This window comes from Neophocaena asiaeorientalis, unplaced genomic scaffold (assembly GCF_003031525.2).
Source record: "Neophocaena asiaeorientalis asiaeorientalis breed wild unplaced genomic scaffold, Neophocaena_asiaeorientalis_V1.1 scaffold202, whole genome shotgun sequence".
In the NCBI taxonomy this organism is placed as follows: domain Eukaryota; kingdom Metazoa; phylum Chordata; class Mammalia; order Artiodactyla; family Phocoenidae; genus Neophocaena; species Neophocaena asiaeorientalis.
Window position 1 is genome coordinate 1,746,158 of NW_020172627.1, and position 18,364 is coordinate 1,764,521.

At 38.5% G+C, this 18,364-nt stretch overlaps 2 protein-coding genes across 4 annotated transcripts in view; both read right to left on the bottom strand.

Moving 5' to 3' along the window:
- Positions 1 to 1,214: 1,214 nt before the first annotated feature.
- On the bottom strand, positions 1,215 to 2,168 carry FAM220A (family with sequence similarity 220 member A; the record flags this gene model as incomplete). The annotated part of the gene is given in 2 exon segments (XM_024739053.1): positions 1,215 to 1,853; positions 1,856 to 2,168. Coding segments are annotated over 2 exon segments (513 nt in total), but the record flags the coding sequence as incomplete, so codon positions are not given.
- A 7,197-nt stretch (positions 2,169 to 9,365) lies between these two features.
- PARG (poly(ADP-ribose) glycohydrolase) overlaps positions 9,366 to 18,364 on the bottom strand; it is a 116,563-nt gene continuing 107,564 nt past the window's right edge. For all 3 annotated transcript variants that reach the window (XM_024739051.1, XM_024739050.1, XM_024739049.1), the window contains 2 exons: positions 11,110 to 11,238; positions 9,366 to 10,411 (listed from right to left, as the gene is read on the bottom strand). In XM_024739051.1, the coding sequence (XP_024594819.1) occupies positions 10,257 to 10,411; positions 11,110 to 11,238 (284 nt within the window). In that variant the 3' untranslated portion in view covers positions 9,366 to 10,256. The remainder of the gene's footprint in view (positions 10,412 to 11,109; positions 11,239 to 18,364) is intronic.

The following is an 18,364-nucleotide window of genomic DNA, read 5'->3' on the forward strand; positions in this document are numbered from 1 at the left end:
AATATCTTACGTTTGAGTGAAGTATAAAAAACTTACCTCTCTTTATGCCCTTGACCCTCCCATTTATAATTGTCTTATTTCCTCTATATACATTGAAAACCACAATAGACAGCTATAATTTTTGCTTCAACAAACATAATTTAGAAAACTCAAGAAAAATACAGTGTACTGTATTTATCCATATTTTTACTCTTTCTGTTCTTCCTGATGTTTCAAGATTCCTTCTTTTATCATTTCCTTTCTGTTTCAAGAACTTCCTTTAGTCATTCTTTTAGCGCAGGTATGCTGGGAACAAGTTCTCTTAGTTTTCCTTCATCTGAGAATGCCTTGATTTTTCCCCCTTTATCCCTGAAGCATATTTTTACTAGATATAGAATTCTGCGTTGGCAGTTCTTTTCTTTCAGAATTTGAAAAGTGTTGTGCCACTTCCTGCTGGCCTTCATTGTTCCTGATGAGAAACCAATTGTAATTTTCTTTTACACACATAAAATGAGACATTTATTATGCCAAAGAATGGGCTTTATTTTTCATTTTCCCAAAACACTAAAATAGCACACGGCATAGTAATTTAGCACACAATATAAATATATGCAGTCAAATAATTCTGAAATTGGTTAAGTCTTACTTTGGGACTCCTTAAAAACTTACACTCTTAAGTGCCTTTTATCAAAGTTATCAACACACAACAAAAGGAGTTAACCCAGAAAAATCTAAGTGTAGAGATACCTTGACTCCTATAAACTGGAAACCTTCTATAAAGGAAATACTTGATTTGCCTCTCTATAACTGAGCAACGACAGATAGCCTCAAGCTCCTTTTTATTTCAAATAACACTGCTAGGGTTCCTAATTAGAGAAAGGTTTATCTAAAGGTAAGGTTAATGTTGCAACTTTCACTGTAGGGCCTCCATTTATTGCATTTGAAGTGGAAGGAGAGGCATGTGAGAAGAGAAATCAAATTTTGTTGACAAAAATTCTACAAAATGCAGAAATGGGGCTTCCCTGGTGGCGCAGTGGTTGAGAGGCCGCCTGCCGATGCAGGGGACACGGGTTCGTGCCCCGGTCCAGGAAGATCCCACATGCTGCGGAGTGGCTGGGCCCGTGAGCCATGGCTGCTGAGCCTGCGCATCCGGAGCCTGTGCTCTGCAATGGGAGAGGCCACAACAGTGAGAGGCCCGCGTACCGCAAAAAGAAAAGAAAAAAAAAATGCAGAAGTGGTAACAGCTTACCATCAACTCAGCCTGGCTCAGAGCAAGTACAGAGGGGTTGATTTTACAAATATCTACTTCCATTAGATGGTCAGAGACAGTCTGGAGAGACAGTATCTGGGACTGTAGCCCTTTAGAATGGGTGTTGAAGGCATATTAAATGCTTCATGTTAAATCTTTAGGGTCTAATCTGATATTTATGTAGGATATATCAGTATTCTCCTTGAAATGGTTTCCCAATCCTGAATGTCTTTCAAGCACAATTTAAAAGTCAAAAATTTCCTTCCATATCAACCAGCTTTCCATGAATTTGAATTCCACTTACTTTAAGTCTATCTGGTCATACAAACCAAAGCAGGAGCTTCATGGCTGCATGGTTTGCATCCAGACTTAATGCAAAAGAAATCATTTAGGACTTTAAAAAATTTTATTGTTCTGCTTGTACCTTAATTATGACATAACAGATTTGCAAATTCAAAAGCTTGTAGAGCCAGTAATGCCAGTGTTATCTGCAGATCATTTGAAGTACTTTTTTCACACGAAAGCATTTTCTTGTATTCTACTGTTTGCTCTGAAAACATGAGCTTTGAATGGCCAGGGAAAACACATTTTGTCTCATCATTCAAGAATATTTGGGGATGTGCTGCAGCAGTGTAGACAGGATGGAATGCAGGCAAGACAGTTCCAACTCAGAGTCTTGCCTCTCCAGAAAAGCACTTGGTGGTTCATCCTCACAAATCCCCATTTCTGACCATTTTTGAGAGGATGGTAGTCCTGACTCCCCAGGCTCTCCTTTGTGGCTCTGTCCTCTGTGGCTCTCAGTGGCTGTGGGCCCTCCTCCCAGCCAGTGCCTCACCTGAGCTTCTCCAGAGCCACAGGACACCCCAGCAAAACACTCTTTTGCAGGAGCAAAGAACAGATCCAGTCTTCCTCTGAACAGCTGCTGAAGCTGAATTTTTTCTTATTGATTCTTGCAAACATGGAAGTGCTTTGTTGCCATCGTGAAGCAAGAAGCTGACCTCACTCAGATCATTTTCATTTCCAATGTTAACTCATTTTGTGAATTACCATTTACATCAACTGCAAGCTTATTCGTCCTGGAAGTTATATCTGATGGGCAAGGGCTCTCCTTCTGCGTTAAGTCTATACAGCATTTTGTCTGAGTCATCACCTGCTCCCTTCTCTTCTGCGAGGCGGATGCTGAGAGTCCCTCATGCTAGGTGTTCTCTGATGCCCTGAGCCTAAGGACACGTCTGTCAGTCCAAGGAAGGCCTTCGATGGATCTCAATATGAACCTGCATGTGGACTTTGAGCATCATGGAAGCTATGATGAAGACGTAGGGGAAGTTGATGCGCAACCACCAGGCCAGGTCTAAGACGAGCAGTATTTGGGTCAGCCCCTTGCACAAGGAAGACACTGTAGGAGCTGGTGGCGGCCGAGTGTAAGAGCCAGACAGCCCCACAGAGCTGCTGCCATATAGACCCACCACCGTGATGTCTCCTGGCCTCTGCCCTGGCAGGTAAGATGTCATTTTTGACTGCTTTCAATAATTTTTCTTTTTTTGTTCCAGAAGTTTGACTATGATGTGCTTTTGGTGTGGAATTTTTTTAGTTTATCCTGTTTGGAGTTCATTCAGCTTTTTGAATCTATAGGTTTTTATGTCTTTTGATAAATTTGGGAAATATTTTTAGAAACTGTTTCTTTGAACACTTCTTCATCCCACACCATCTTTCTCCTCTTCTGGAATTCCAATGATATGAATGTTATATGTTATAGTCTCAGATTTTCCTGAGGCCCAATTTTTTATTATTTTTCAGTCTATTTTTATCATTGTTCAAATTGGCTAATTTCTATGGTTCCATTTTCAAGTTCACTGATTCTTTCCTCTATCCTCTTTATTCTGTTGTTGAGCTCATTCTTGGAGGTTTTTTTTTTAATTTGTTATTGTATTTTTTTTAGTTTTAAATTTTTAAATTGGTTTTTCGTATATATCCTACCTCTTGGTTGAGACTTTCTGCTTCCTTGCTGAGACTTTTTCATTTATTTCAAGTATTCATAATTGTTCGTTGAAGCATTTTTATGATGGCTGCTTTAAAATCCTCATCCGGTAATTCTAACATTTGTGTCATCACCGTATTGCTGTTTGTTGGTTGCCTTTTGTCACTCAAGTTGAGATCTTCCTGGTTCTTGGTATGATAAGTGACTTTTCATTCAAAGTGATTTTTCATTGAACATTTTGGATATTATGAGAATCTGGATCTCATTAAATCTTGTGTTTTAGCAGGCCTCCTCTGATACCTTTTTTTTTTGCGGTACGCGGGCCTCACTGCTGTGGCCTCTCCCGTCGCAGAGCACAGGCTCCAGATGCGCTGGCTCAGCGGCCATGGCTCACGGGCCCAGCTGCTCCGCGGCACGTGGGATCCTCCCGGACCGGGGCACAAACCTGCGTCCCCTGCATCGGTAGGCAGACTCCCAACCACTGCGCCACCAGGGAAGCCCTGATACCTGTTTTAGCTGGCCTCAGGTACTGCTCCAGCTGGGGAACAAGACACTGCCTCGTTACAGCCAGATGGAGATGGATGTTCAGGTTCTCCTCTCTGCCTCAGTTGACACACAGAGGGGAGGGCTCCTTGTCACTGCTTGGTAGAAATTGGAGTTCAGGCTCCACTGTAGGCTGTGCTGACATAATTCTGGCTAGGAAGGGGAGCGCCCTGATGCTCTTCACGTATTCTCCATTGACAATGCAGAATGGTAGATGGAAGTGCATGAATGGCCTCAGTTCTGCTGAGAAGTGGGAAGAAGTTCTGACTGTCAGTTAGCCTTCCTCTGACACTTCCTAGTGGAAGGGGCAGGGCACCTAACAGGAAACGGGAGAGGAGCCATGTTAGCCCAGGTGGAGATAGAAGTCCAGTGTTCGCATGTGTTCTCCACTCACACTGCGTTGGGAGAGACCCCCTTTAACATCTGACCTACTGGAGCATTTTGTTGTAACCTGGAAAGGGTGAAAGTCTAGGCTCTAAACATTATCTTTGCTGGTAGGGTCTTAGTTTTGTTGTTGTTTTTGTGTGTTTGGCTTGAATAGAGGGTTTATTACATAAAAGTTTCTGTCTTGTAGGCTGCCCCTTTCCTGGTCCATTGGCTAAAGGGAGTAGGCTTTTCTTGGGCCTTTCTTTATCTGCACTCAGAATTTCCAGGTGGCTGCCTTTTCCAGTAATCACTATAGAATATAAGACCAATAACAAAATCCAGGGAACTTACCACTGTATTGTTCCTTGGTTCCCAGGATTCCCCTAACCAGTCTGCCTTCTCTCTTCCCCCTTTCAGAATTTTATATTTGTTTTATATATCATGTTCATGGTTTTTAGCAGTACTTAGCAGGAAGAATAGGGAAATGTTTGTGTACTCCATCTTTTGGAAGAAGAAGTCCTTTCTATTTTAGTGTGATGGTATTGTGGTACAGTCTTTAAAGACATGTATTATGTCTGGGGTGAACTTCAAAAAATTGGGGTGGGTAATAGGTAGGAATATGGATCAAACGAGATTAGCTATGAATTGGTAATTGTTGAAGATGGGTGATAATACATATATGTAGGTTTATTACCCTACTTTATTTTTGTATATGTCTGAAATTCCCCTTAAAAAGAAAACCATTTCCTGACTACCCAGTCTAAGTCATGTTACAAGCTCTTGTCTGTGTTCTCCACTACAGTGTAAACTTGATAACAAGGACCCAGTCTATCTTGGTCACAATTACAGCTCCAAAGCTTAAAACGGACTGGTATATAGCTGGCATTCTAATTACCATGTTTCCTCAAATATAAGATTCCATAGATTATAAAATACATTTATTTTATGTACCATTAAAAAATACTGCAAATTAAATTATGATATACCACCAAGTTTTAGAAGTATTTGGATTTCAGATGCTACAATGTGAAAAAAATGTTTTAGGATTAATGAAATATGATATCTGTGGAATAAATGAATACTCTAAAATACTGCAAGGTCAAGATTCTGATGACGATGCTTCATAACATGTTCAAGAGCAGATCAGGGTATATTTTTGAGAGTATTATCAATTCTACAGTGAGTATATTTCTTCCCAAATATTGAAATTTTTTATGCCCAACTTTATAGGTTCTTGTTACAAATCTTAATAGAAAATGCAACATTCTGCCATGGTCTCCCATCTTTTCACCACCAAGGACCCTTTTATTATTTTATCCCCAAGGTTCCCATATTTTGAAATATTTTGATGCCAAGTAAAATTTATTTTTTCCTTGATATCAAGTAAAAGCTAATTTTCATTTTTCATCTATTAAATGTATAGTATTCAAACTGAGGCAATATAATTCCAGCTAAAATAAACGTGACCTTCTACCTACCCTGTGTGGACTCACCATAGGGAAAAGTAACATTTCTATTAGGAAATCTACTTTTTAGCATCCAGTGCCACTTTCTCAGAATCCAAGAACCAGAGATGGCAGGCACTTGAGATGATAGGAATCAAGATGGCAAGAAGCCACATGCCAGCTCCTATATTAAGTCAAGAAAGGGCATTTAGGTAGCCCATCTAAACGTTATAAGTTAGGCCATTTGTTTATACAACTCTCCAACAGAGAAAGTTGTGTAAGGGCATTAAACACTCTGGTGAACTGACATCGTCCAGGGGCCTATTCGAATTTCTAAATTGTTAGCATAAAAATTCAATTCGTTTTTCTAGGTTGAAGTGCAACACAGTAGTGAAAAGAAAATGATACTTGTGGGGTTTTTTGTATCACCCTCTCTCTGTGCCTCAGTTTAGATCTGAGTGCAGAGGACAAGTCATTCATCTTTGCATCCCTGAGCAGACAGTTCAGTGGTTGCCCAGAGAAGGCACTTGTGTTTGTGAATATGTGAATGAATGGAAGGACGGTGGGCCTCAGAACCTTCAAGACATCTTCTTATTTGAGCTCTCTTGAGGGAAGATGGAAACTAGGAAAAGGAAATGAACAGGAAACATGACCTCAGGAACCTGGCAAGGAAGAAAAACTAATGCATCCTGAATTCTCTTTACCTTTGGAAAGTTCCTTATGCCTGTGACCATTTCTACATGCCTAACACCTAATGTGGAATAACAAATCTATATGCAAAAACTTGAACCAAATACCTAAGACACACAATACATTTTTTAAATGAGAGCATGGGGCTTCCCTGGTGGTGCAGTGGTTGGGAATCCGCCTGCCAATGCAGGGGACACAGGTTTGAGCCCTGGTCCAGGAAGATCCCACATGCCACGGAGCAACTAGGCCTGTGCACCAAAACTACTGAGCCTGTGCTCTAGAGCCCATGAGCCACAACTACTGAGCCCGCATGCCACAACTACTGAAGCCCACGCACCTAGAACCTGTGCTCTGCAACAAGAGAAACCACTGCAGTGAGAAGCCCGCACATTGCAACGAAGAGTAGCCCCTGCTCTCTGCAACTAGAGAAAGCCCATCTGGAGCAATGAAGATCCAACAGAGCCAAAAATAAATAAATTAATTAAAAAAAAATGAGAGTATGTATATTAGGTGGTACCAAGGGGATCAAAATTTCTTTATTCTCTTCCTAGAAAAATCATGTAAACATTAGCACAGATCTCTCCTTATCCCCCAGGTTCAAAATCATCATGACCTGTTAGCCCTACATTTAAAATAAACAGGAAAAATAAAACCAGTTACCAGATGAACAGTTTTGGTTGTCTTCTTTGGGAAACTTTCCACTTTAAAGGCTCAGTAGGTCTGTGTGAATCTGGTGAGGAGGGACTAAGGGGACTCCAGTGGGCACGGAGCACAGCAGTGGGTCAGTGGATTCCGGCAGTTTGTTCTAGTAAGTATCACATTAGGACCCACTTCCAGCCCCCAAAGGACAGGATTAAATATTCTGAGCTCACGTTCCAGGAATGGCTGGTCTTTCCCTTCCCTCCAGAAAAAGGACTGGGGCAGATCCACAGGGTTGAGAGGAGGAAGGACACACCTTCTTAACCTTTGTTTGTCTTTAAAGCAGACTTCCTAGGAGGCGCTTCTTCCTTACATCAGAAAAAGCCATGAATATGCAGCCACATGGATTGGGGATGACAGAAGAAAACAGGTGAGAATCTATGCAATTGCTTCTCTTCCTGTTGAAGTGTTAAAGAATATAATCCAGTGACTTTTTTGTTCCGTCATATTCTTGGAGTGGGGCAACTTAATGCTTGGTTTCCAAAGCAATATATTATTGGATAAGTACCTGACATAGCAATCCTGGAGCTTGGTTAGATCTTCTTTTCAATCTCGCTTTCAAATACCTATCTTCTTGCCTTTAGTGTCACTTCAACCAGGAAGAAAAGAGGTAAGTCTCTCAGAGACCATTTAATATACCCCACTGAGAACTAGTTATTTATGATGAAGAATAAGCTGTACTACGAACTTGGTAGAGAACAAGAGTGTCAGAACCTTTGCTCTACCAGATTACAAAGTAAGTCTCCTTTCATAATGAACTCCTGGAAGTTGAGATGGTACTCCCTAACGTCTGGGCATCTGTTAGCCCATGGGTAAAACGGGCTAAAATATATAAAGCAATGAGCACAGTCCCTAGTGTACAGTAGGTGCCCCATACATGTTTCTGGTCAACTAAAGTAGTTGGCATTTATTAAGGACCAACTGAGTGCCAGACCCTACGTTCGTTGCTTTATATACAGTATTTCTTGGTAGGTGCTAATAACCCATTTTCTAAATGAGTTAATAAGTAAGGCTCAGCAATTCAGTTTATCCAAAGAAGGTTAAAATGTTAGCTGGGGATACAGTTAGCAATTGAACCCAGCCGGTCTGATTTTAAATCTCACGCCCTTTCCATTAGTCCACATTGTTTCCTTAAACTGTTATTGTACATTTGAGTGAGCTAGATAGAAAGTGAAAAGCAAGTGAGTTATATTAAAAACCTAAGAATTCTAAACTGAAAATATCCTTTCATGCCTCAGTAGATTAAAGAAGGGAAGGGTAAACAACATGTAATAAAAGAAACCCTAAATGAAAGAGAACAAAAAGGTGCTGTTAAATGTCTTAAAATAGATACAAATGTTAGTTCAGTGTCTGATTTTGTCCCTCTTTTTACAGAGGGCCTTTAGGAACAAAGTAATCATGTTCTCTCCACCACCCTCCCCACCACAAAAAATGGACATTATTTCTCTCTATACATTCCTCATGATTAAACCGTCCCAATTCAAGAATGTACTAGGACAAAGAAGTAGGCAGGTTTTTATTCTTGAAAACCCCTCAACAGAAGAAAGGCAGTCAGGAAGATGGCCTGGTCACCAACCTGTTCAGTACTAAGAGCTGAGTCTTAGTACCTGTATTCTGTAATATTAGGCTGGGAGGTCTTCTTACTTGGACTCAGTGATTTGTCTACCACATGAACCTCCTAAACTGTTCATGCAACGTTTTAAAGAACTGTTTACTTAGTCTTGGGGCTAGATAAGAGGGAAAGAATACAGAGATAGATAAAAAGAAATGAAATATACCATGAATGCTTAACCAAAGCATGGAATGGGTTGGGAAGGAAAGAAAAGACTTTAGTACCAGTAGAAATAAAGCCAGACACCTTGGACTCAGAGATGATGAAAAATCTTAAAAAACGTCATCATTGACAAGTGGCTGCCTTCAGGTGCCAAATTCCACTAACCTCTCAATCTCTATATAAACAAAAAGAGTTGCAGATGCTGGCCAAGGCCCCATTTTTTCCCTGCCAATATTGATACCAGGTGTTTGGACCTTCTACTTAAAACTCCTTATTAATAGGATTTGACCACCAATAGCTTTTCCTGACAGTTGACTATAAACTAGAACTTCAACAGTATGGTTTAGAATTACTTTAGAAATATAAGTAAGTGCTTCTGTGATTAAACTCTACTCTCAGTTAACACAGAATTGACACTGGCTTTAACTTCTGAGAGACATTATTATTTATGTTTGTTGCCCATTTTAAATGGACACAATTGTAAATAAAGAATTTTAAACAGAGCCCCTAATAAAGCCTAAACCTAATCATTTCCACAATTCCAGTTTTATTTAGATTTTATGTGCTTGCATGTAGACACACTTAAAGAACATATATTTTTCATATATATGAAATATAGATGATATGGGAGTTTGACAAATGATTTGTTAATGAAAATTTATTAACTGTATAACCTTTGAGTACCAGAGAAACTTCACTATGTACAGATCACCATGAAGTTCCCAGTTTCTAAACTCTGGTTATATGAATATGCCTCAAGTACCAAGGAAAAAACAATAATCCTAATTCAAAAAGAAAAAGAAAAAAAAAAAAACCCAAGAAACAAAAGATCCTTCAAGTCTCTTGAATCTGTTTGTTTTTTAAACACCATTTGGGAAACTCTTTTATTCTACATTTCCTTCCATTTAGGTCAGTTTCCAAAAACAGTATCAATAAAAATTGATCAGGGAAAAAGGAGAGACAAACCATTACAGATAAAGGTGATGTCACTAAATAACTTTCTGGAAATTATTCTGCCTTAAATACAAAACTTTTAACGTAGGGGATCTGCATTGTGTAACATGTATGGAAAAAAAAAACCCAACTCTTAATTTTCAAAAATCAAAAACTCCAACAATGCAATCATAAGAAGAGTAGGGGGTGAAAGGCTCACAGGGAGATCTTTAGCAGACCCAGTTAGTTAAACAGATTCTAGGATTTCACCTTCTTCCCTGGCATCTGCTAGCTGCAGAGGCAATTTGTATAATATACAGGCATCAAAAAAGAGACCTGACAGGCTGAGCACAAACTTTCATGAAATTTCACAAGAAATCTTAATGGGCAAAAGAAAGAAAAATCAAAGAATGAAGACTGAAATAGAAAAAAATGGAAACAAAATATGTCTGAATCTATGTTTGTGGAAGGGACTGCATCCTTGCCTACAAATGTGGATTATATACACATTTATATTAAGTCAGTTCATATGTTACACCTGACAGTTCAGAAAGGATGTTTCTCATGAGAGGTGGAAGGAGGTTCTATTCACTTGGATCCTCAGGCCCCAGTCCTTTGTCCTGGCTGGTTGGTGGTCTCCGCACAAGACTCAACAGCTTGGTATATGAATGGATAAAGCTTGATGTCTGGTCCAGGGGTGGAACAGTTTCTACATTCTTCATTGTAATATCGTAGCAACAGCTTATATACTTCTCCTGAAGAGCAGAAAGCCAGACCAATTTGCACATTAAGGTATGTAGATGGATAAAACTACTACAGAACACTTCAGTTTTGCCTTAATCTAAATAATATATGCTCACATTTGGCTTTTGAAAATAGAGCATGAAGGCTTTATTTTAAAAAACAGCCTGGAAGGCTTTCCTGATATAAAGTTAAAATTTTTTAGAATACCTTAAAGAAACTACTTATTAGTTCATAATTACAGCAGGCTATACATGGTACATCATCCATGCATTGTTTTGGGAGTTCGTGGCAACTCTAATTTTACATTTAGCTCCCATATAGCAAGGCCTTTCAGGTCCAGCTGAAACAGTAGATGGAGGATGCTGGCATGTCTGATAAACATGACTCAGAGTGAGGCCACTTAGGTTTTAACTTACCTGCCAATACCTTCCCTCTTTCAGTTTTCTATACACACAAAAGTAAAAAAGGGACACTAATTCCAACTTCTCAGCCTTAAATTAATAAGCTGACATACTCATTCAAGATTGAGGATGAAAGTTTGCCAGAAAAAGATTCTGCAAGTGTTGCCCCTCTAAGACCTTGTTGCCCCATCAAAATCACACTTCCATTTTTTCTTAGCCACTATGATCTATCCAGATTTAGCAAGTGCTCCTCCTGGATGGTATACAATCCATTTAGATACCAAGTGTCAAGACTATCCCCTACTTACCAACAGTCAGTTTCCTTTCAGTAAGAAATGTGTGCATGCTGTAAATGTCTCTCATCAATTCCGAGTCCCCAAAGGTGAAATAAACCACATCTCGCTCCGCTACAGCAGCTGCCAGTATCTGTATTAAGGCTGTAGCAAAGGGAAGAAACACAACCATATTATGACACTTCACATCAAGAGACCTTCTGTTCTCTCAGCCAGGTAAATTATAGCTGGTGTGCCATAGCTTTATCCTGGATTAGAGATTTATAAACCTAATATACACGTTATTAGCAATGGCAAATACAGGATGAATATAAATCATCTAGTTTTGTGACTGAACAGACATGCCGCTGAGAATATCATCAAGCCACAGAATTCCCACGTAAGTAAGCATCTTTGTGGGAAAACAAAGGAAGGTGCATCTGAGGCAGCACAGTTAAGGCACTGAAGTGGTTTTTTCACTTACACTAATCTGGAACTAAAATTTTTGTGTTTGCTCGCTTGATTTAATTATTTTATCTTATACATAGTCATTGTTTTTTTTTTCTGTCAAAGGAGTCTCTGTGATTTCCCATGACCAATATACTTGGGAGGTTCTACTGTTCTCATTAACCCTACAGCAAGCAAGCATTCTCAAAAATGGGTTAGAGAAGACACCCTTATCCCTCCTGCACTCCCACCTCCACCCAATCACTACAGCATGGAGTGAATGTTACTGAAAACATTGGACAGTAACTCTGGTGTACTGGAAAAGGAAAATCATTGAGGACCACTGTCCCCACAAATCACTCAGCCTGGAGTATATTTCCAAAAGTTAAATTCCTTTATAATCTTAATCTCAATAGACAAAATTTATTTTTTTATTATTTTTAAAAATAAATTTATTTATTTTATGTATTTTGGGCTGCACTGGGTTGCATTGGGTCTTTGTTGCTACGCATGGGCTTTTCTCTAGATGCAGAGAGCGGGGGCTACTCTTTGTTGCTATGTGCAGGCTTCTCACTGTGGTGGCTTCTCTTGTTGCGGAGCGTGGGCTCTAGGCACGCAGGCTCAGTAGTTGTGGTGCACGGGCTTAGTTGCTCCACGGCATGTGGGATCTTCCTGGACCCAGGCTGCAACCCGTGTCCCCTGCATTAGCAGGCAGATTCTTAACCACTGTGCCAGGGAAGCCCGACAAAATTTACTTTAAATAACAAAAATGAACAAAGGTACAATAAATGCCCTTTTGCTAGTAACATATCTTTTCCCTCATAAAATGGGAGATGGGAATCAAACTAAAACACTCTGGAGGATAAATATAGTTTTGATTTTTTGAGAGCATGTTAATATTCTACATATTCAAAACAAAATTAAAACAATAAGAATGGGAATGGGGAGGAACCTGTAACTGAAAGCAAAGTAAAACAAATGAGCCTAATTTTATTTCAAAAGAATAGCACTACAGGGAAAGGAAAAATGAAAGGATGAAAGTAAGAACGAATCCAAGTAACTTATGAACACACTATTTGACTAATATGCCTTCAGTCTTGGGCAAGGAGGAAAGAATCGCAAACAATTCCCAGACTCTTTTTACTAGATCTGCTTACCACAGTAGTACAGGTGAAGCAATTCTGAAACTATTTTAAAATATATTTCAGGACTGAACAAATGAGTTAATTTGTTGATGTTGCTGGCAGCTGTAGTTCTCAGTATGGAAGAGGGAATACAACACGGAATGGGAAAAGACAAAAAAGAACTCTGTGGTGATTGATAAGATTGAAATGGAAGGCACTGGTATGTACTCATGACTTCTAAAATATGTACATTTGTGTATGTTTGAGTGAGAGAGAGAGAGAGAGAGAGTGTGTGTGTATGTGCATTTCTTAGTTTTGTCTGCTGAAAGGGTCAAAAAGAAGACATCTTAGTAGCAATGAGCACATCTAGTGCCCAGATCTTGGTCTCTAATACCATTCCACCTAACAGAGCTGTATTCCTCAGGGAACACCTGATTCCATGGTTAGGACAGGACAGGTACAAGATGAACCCAGAATGTTTTATTATACCAGAAAGTGAAGAAGTGCTCAAAAACAGGAAAACTGATGGATGTTTGTCACAAGAATATAGGAGCCAGTTTGAAGGAGCTCCTACTAGCCAAATCTGGACAAGCTAAGCACCAAAATATTATGTACAGTAATAACTTACAAATCACTGAAAAAATATAAATTCCTGAGTTCACAATGATAATATATAATAAATAGAGAGAAAGAAGGGCTTTTACTCACAGGAGAAAGCCAAAGTAAGTCGGGAGGGAGTGCTAGAACGAGATAATCCTCTTTTTGCAACCATCATGGTAAAGACTGGATCAGGCAAAGATCAATAAAGGATGCTAAACCTAAGGGAAATTTTGTCTCAAAGTGTCTTCCTACAGACTACTTAATTAACTACAAGAGGGGAAAAAAACTCTGCAACAGTGGAAAAATCAGATAACACCTTGACTGGGTGATCAAAATTAACATCACTAATGGGGTCAGATGACTACTTAAGTGCCTCCAGACACTATCACCTAGGTACTGCTCTGATCAAGAATGCATAATATAACCCTAATTATGAGGAAACGGCAGATAAACTCAAGGAATGTTGTATTCTTCAAACATGTCAATGTCATAAAAGAAAGACAAAGAAAGGCTGTGGAAATACTCCAGATTCAAAAGGAGGCTCAGACATTAACTAAATGCAATACCTGACCCTGGACCCTGTATTGGAGGGCAAAATGGCTACAGCGGGTTTGATTAGGGCACCTGATAAAACTGCAACACAGATGAGAAGGTTAAAATATTATATCAATGTACATTTATGAATTTATAACTGTAATGTGTTTATTTAAGAGAATAGGAAAAACACACTGAAGTATTTAGCAAAGGGGGTATAATGTACGTAACTGAAGCTCAAATCGTTCAGAAAAAAATTGTATATAATACACAAGCATATGTGTACATAAACATACACATAGTTTAACTTTTTGTAACTTTTTGTAAGTTTGAAATTATTTTCAAATAAAAAGTTTAAAAAATTATGTAGGAAGGAAAAATATTTTTAAGATGAACTAGTAAATTTGATATAGCTGAGTATTCCCAAATTTGGGAAACAATCTAAGACATGAGAATACATGTGAGATTCTAAAATACCAAAGTATATCCTAATTTCCAAACTAATATTTATTGAGTATCCCCAACATGCGAGGTACCATGACTAGGCCTCATTAATCTTGGAGTGTTGAAAGTAATTATCTCAAAATAGAGATACATTTTAATTAAAACCACTCAACCAACTTGTACATACATTAAAGCTTCAGTACACTCAATTTTAAAAGGTTCCTAATTAACCTAAACTACATATAAAAAGGGAAACCAATGAACCGTCATCTTTTTCTACCAAGAGGTATCATTTTTTTTATCTTTTGGTTTGAATGAAATTTGGCTTTAAGTATTTCCTATTTAAGAGACAGAGAGGAGAGAGAGAGACCCAAAGAAAAGTCCTTTTAGTCCTACTTCGTCCTTACATACAGAAATACTAGATCACTGGTCATTTGCCATTTATGAAATAAAATATTAATAAAAACATTTAAAATGTATCTCCCTATAGAGTTTAAGTTTTAAATGCTTCACAGGCCACTTTGTCCCTGTGGATAGGCTCCTGGAGCTAAGCTTGACAGATCTACCAAAAAAGAGGCTGCATCCTAATAAGAGAACCAGTTCATACTACATTCTTGATTTCACATCCATTTCTGTTTGGGTACACATGGTAACAAAAGCTGGGACTGGAGACTGAAGACCTGAGCTCAGGCCTTGCCCTTCTGCTAGCTATCTAAGCTCTATGACTTTGGCCAAGTCACTTAACTCTCCTGCCTGCATTTTCGCCATCTGTGCAATGAAGAAGTTGAATCAGATGATCCCTAAAGACTCTTTCAGAGTATAATTCCATAATCTGTTATAACTTTTCTCCTTGCATTGGATATTAGACTATAAATACACAAAGGAAATTTTCAGAAATTTAAATTAATCTTGACCTTAAATACATCAGTAATCACTAACAAAAGATCATTTTAAACAGAACTGTCTTCAGACCTCACTACATCCCCAAGATCTTTTCAAATCTAGACAATTATGTCTCACAATTTAAGTGAACTCTCCTGTTTTCACAAGTTAGATGAGAATAAATCACAAATCTAATAGGGTGTATGGACTGACTCCAAGTATGATATAAAACCATCAAATTCTAACTTCAAGCACAACTAGGTGCCAAAATAATCACTTTAAATTAACCTGCAGGGAGCTTGGTTTTAATTTTCTTTTTTGGCATCAATGTTAAGCTGTGAAAATTCTTCAAAAAAATAATAATGTCAAAAAACAATTCACAGTGTCCTCTTGTAACAAATGAACCAAACAAAAAATGAGTAAAACCATGGATACTTTATACCACAGGTATGGTCTGAGGCCATTAGCATGTAACATTAGTAACAACTGCTAACACTGAGCTCTATACTGTAGCATGCTGAACGTTCTAGCAGCTTTTTTTAAAGGACAAACTCAAGATTCACAAGGATTAACTCACTTAATCCTTACAAAAACTGAATAAATGTTAGTATTATTTCCATTTTGAAAATCAGGAAATAAAGGCACCAAAAGATTAATTAACCTGTCTAAGGTCACAGAGCCAGAAAGCGGTGGAGCTGAAATTTCTATTTGTCAAATAGAAATTCATTAAGCTTATTTTATTTGCAAGTCACTATTAGGTAGTGAAGGTAGGGAATGGGGATAGAAAAGAAAATGCACAGGACTGCATCAAGATAGCTTCAAATTATGGTAAGCTAGCAATGGCATAATCTTTCACAAGTCAGATAACACAGTACGGAGAGGTACAAAAACTAAACACTGAGGATGTGCAATGAGAAATTGACAAAAACACAACAGAAAGAACTTTAGAGCACCACTTGATTCCTTCAGAAAGCAGGCAGACAAAACTAGAAAAATATAGGGTCTGATCTAATAGGTATAGAATCTAACAAAGTATAAATTCTATACCCTTCAGAGACATCTTTTCAAGTGCCAACATAATATATACAACAATTATGTTAGGCCACAAGTAAAAGCCCAAAAAACTCTTAAATAGCAGAGATAATTTTATCTATACTCTTTGATTACAATGCAATAAAATTAGAAATAAGAGATGAAACAAACATAATTTGCTTTAAAAACCATTTAGAAATGGTTTCAAGTTATCTCCTAAAAATCTCATGGGCGCCTGGTGGTACACTTAGGGGGCAGGAGCCCACTCAACAGTCTCTACTGAGATGGGATAAACAATGCTGCAAAAAACAAACAAAAAAAGCAAAAAACAGTGCTTCTACTCTATCTAACAATGAGAAAAGGCCTAGTAATCTACAGAATCATAACTTTTCCTGAGTCTACCAGAGAGCTGAGTTTTCAGGGCAACCAAATTACAACAAGCTCTACCAAGAAGAGACAAAACACATGAACTATTATCTTGAAAGAACACAGGAGAAAGAGGCAGCTACCATAGAAATGGGCGAGAATAAAATTTTGAAAGCCAAGTGTGAACTGGAGGTGGGGGTAGTGTCACTTTGTAATAACTATGAGCCCCAGAAAGGAGAATTCACATTCACTCAAAAGCTCTTTTCCACGGGCCTCCAGAGGGTCCTCAGAAAGATGAGGGGCCAGACAGGAGGACAGAGAGAGCCCCCTTTGGTTCCACAAGCCTGCAGGAGGTAACTGGCTGCTGCTGGAGGACAGGCATCAAGCCCCTCTTTCCTATGTCCCTTCTTTCCTACCCTCTGGCTCATAGGGCCATTGGCTGCCTGGGGCAGAAAGCTGTTAATCAATGTCTGTTGAATGAATGAATATATGAAAAATATTCTCTTACTAGTTGTTAGCATAACGTACAATGAAAGCCATTCAAAATTAAATTGTTACAAACTGAAAAACTCATGCACAGTTAGGCAACAAGCATGTTAAAAAATATTTAGCCTTATTTCTAATAAAAGAAATGTAAGTTTAAGGGTTTATTATATGCCCATGTTCTCCCTCCATGAAGTTTTTTGTTTGCTTGTTTTAACTGTCCTTCCTCCCTTCTTTCTTATAGGGTAGGGATAGCATCTGATGGTTCAGATGAGTCTTCCTGAAACATTACTAAGACCTAGGGACAGATAAAGATGGCTAGTTCAGAGAAGTTAATATTGGCCCTGTCTTTATCTGCTCTCAAAGGGTTTTTGTTTACCAACTTTATATAATCTATCAATACTTTGAACTGGACCATACCTTCTGATTCTTCTCTGTGCACCCGCTCTGCCTCCCTAATGTTGGTTCATCAGCGAACATCTCTTTCTTAATACTCTCTTCTCTTGGAAATTAATCTAGGATTTAAATGCTCCCTTGCTCATATATGCTATGTGGCTAATGAGAAAGTGGGCTTATAAAAGAGGGGTTTTTACACAGTTTCAACGGCTGACTCTTTTTTTTTTATACAATCAGAATATAATTGACATATAGCATTATATTCATTTCAGGTGTACAACATAATTAGATATTTGTATATATTGCAAAATGATCACCACAATAAATCTAGTTAACATCCACCACCACACATAGCTACATATTTTTTGTGATGAGAACTTGCAAGATTTACTCTTTTAGCAACTTTCAAATATACAATACAGTATTATTAACTATAATCACCATGCTGCACATTACATCCCCACGATTTATTCATTTTATAACTGGAAGTCTGTACCTTTTGACCTCTTTCACACATTCTGTGCACTCTCCATCCTATACCTCTGGCAACCACTGATCTATTCTGTGTATCTATGAGCTCTTTTTTTTTTTTTTTTGAGGTTCCACATATAAGTGAGATCATATGGTATCTATCTCACTTAGCATCATTCTTTCAAGGTCATCCATGTTGTTGAACATTTTTAATAAGATTTTTAAAAATTACAAAAACAATAACAGATTTGATGCAATCTCTGTCAAAATATCAATGGCATTTTTCACAGAAATAAAATAATTCTAAAATTTGTATGGAAACACAAAACACCCTAAATAGCCAAAGCAATTTTTTTTTTTTGCTGTACGCGGGCCTTACACCGTTGTGGCCTCTCCCGTTGCGGAGCACAGGCTCCGGACGCGCAGGCTCAGTGGCCATGGCTCACGGGCCTAGCCGCTCCACGGCATGTGGGATCTTCCCGGACCGGGACACAAACCCGTGTCCCCTGCAT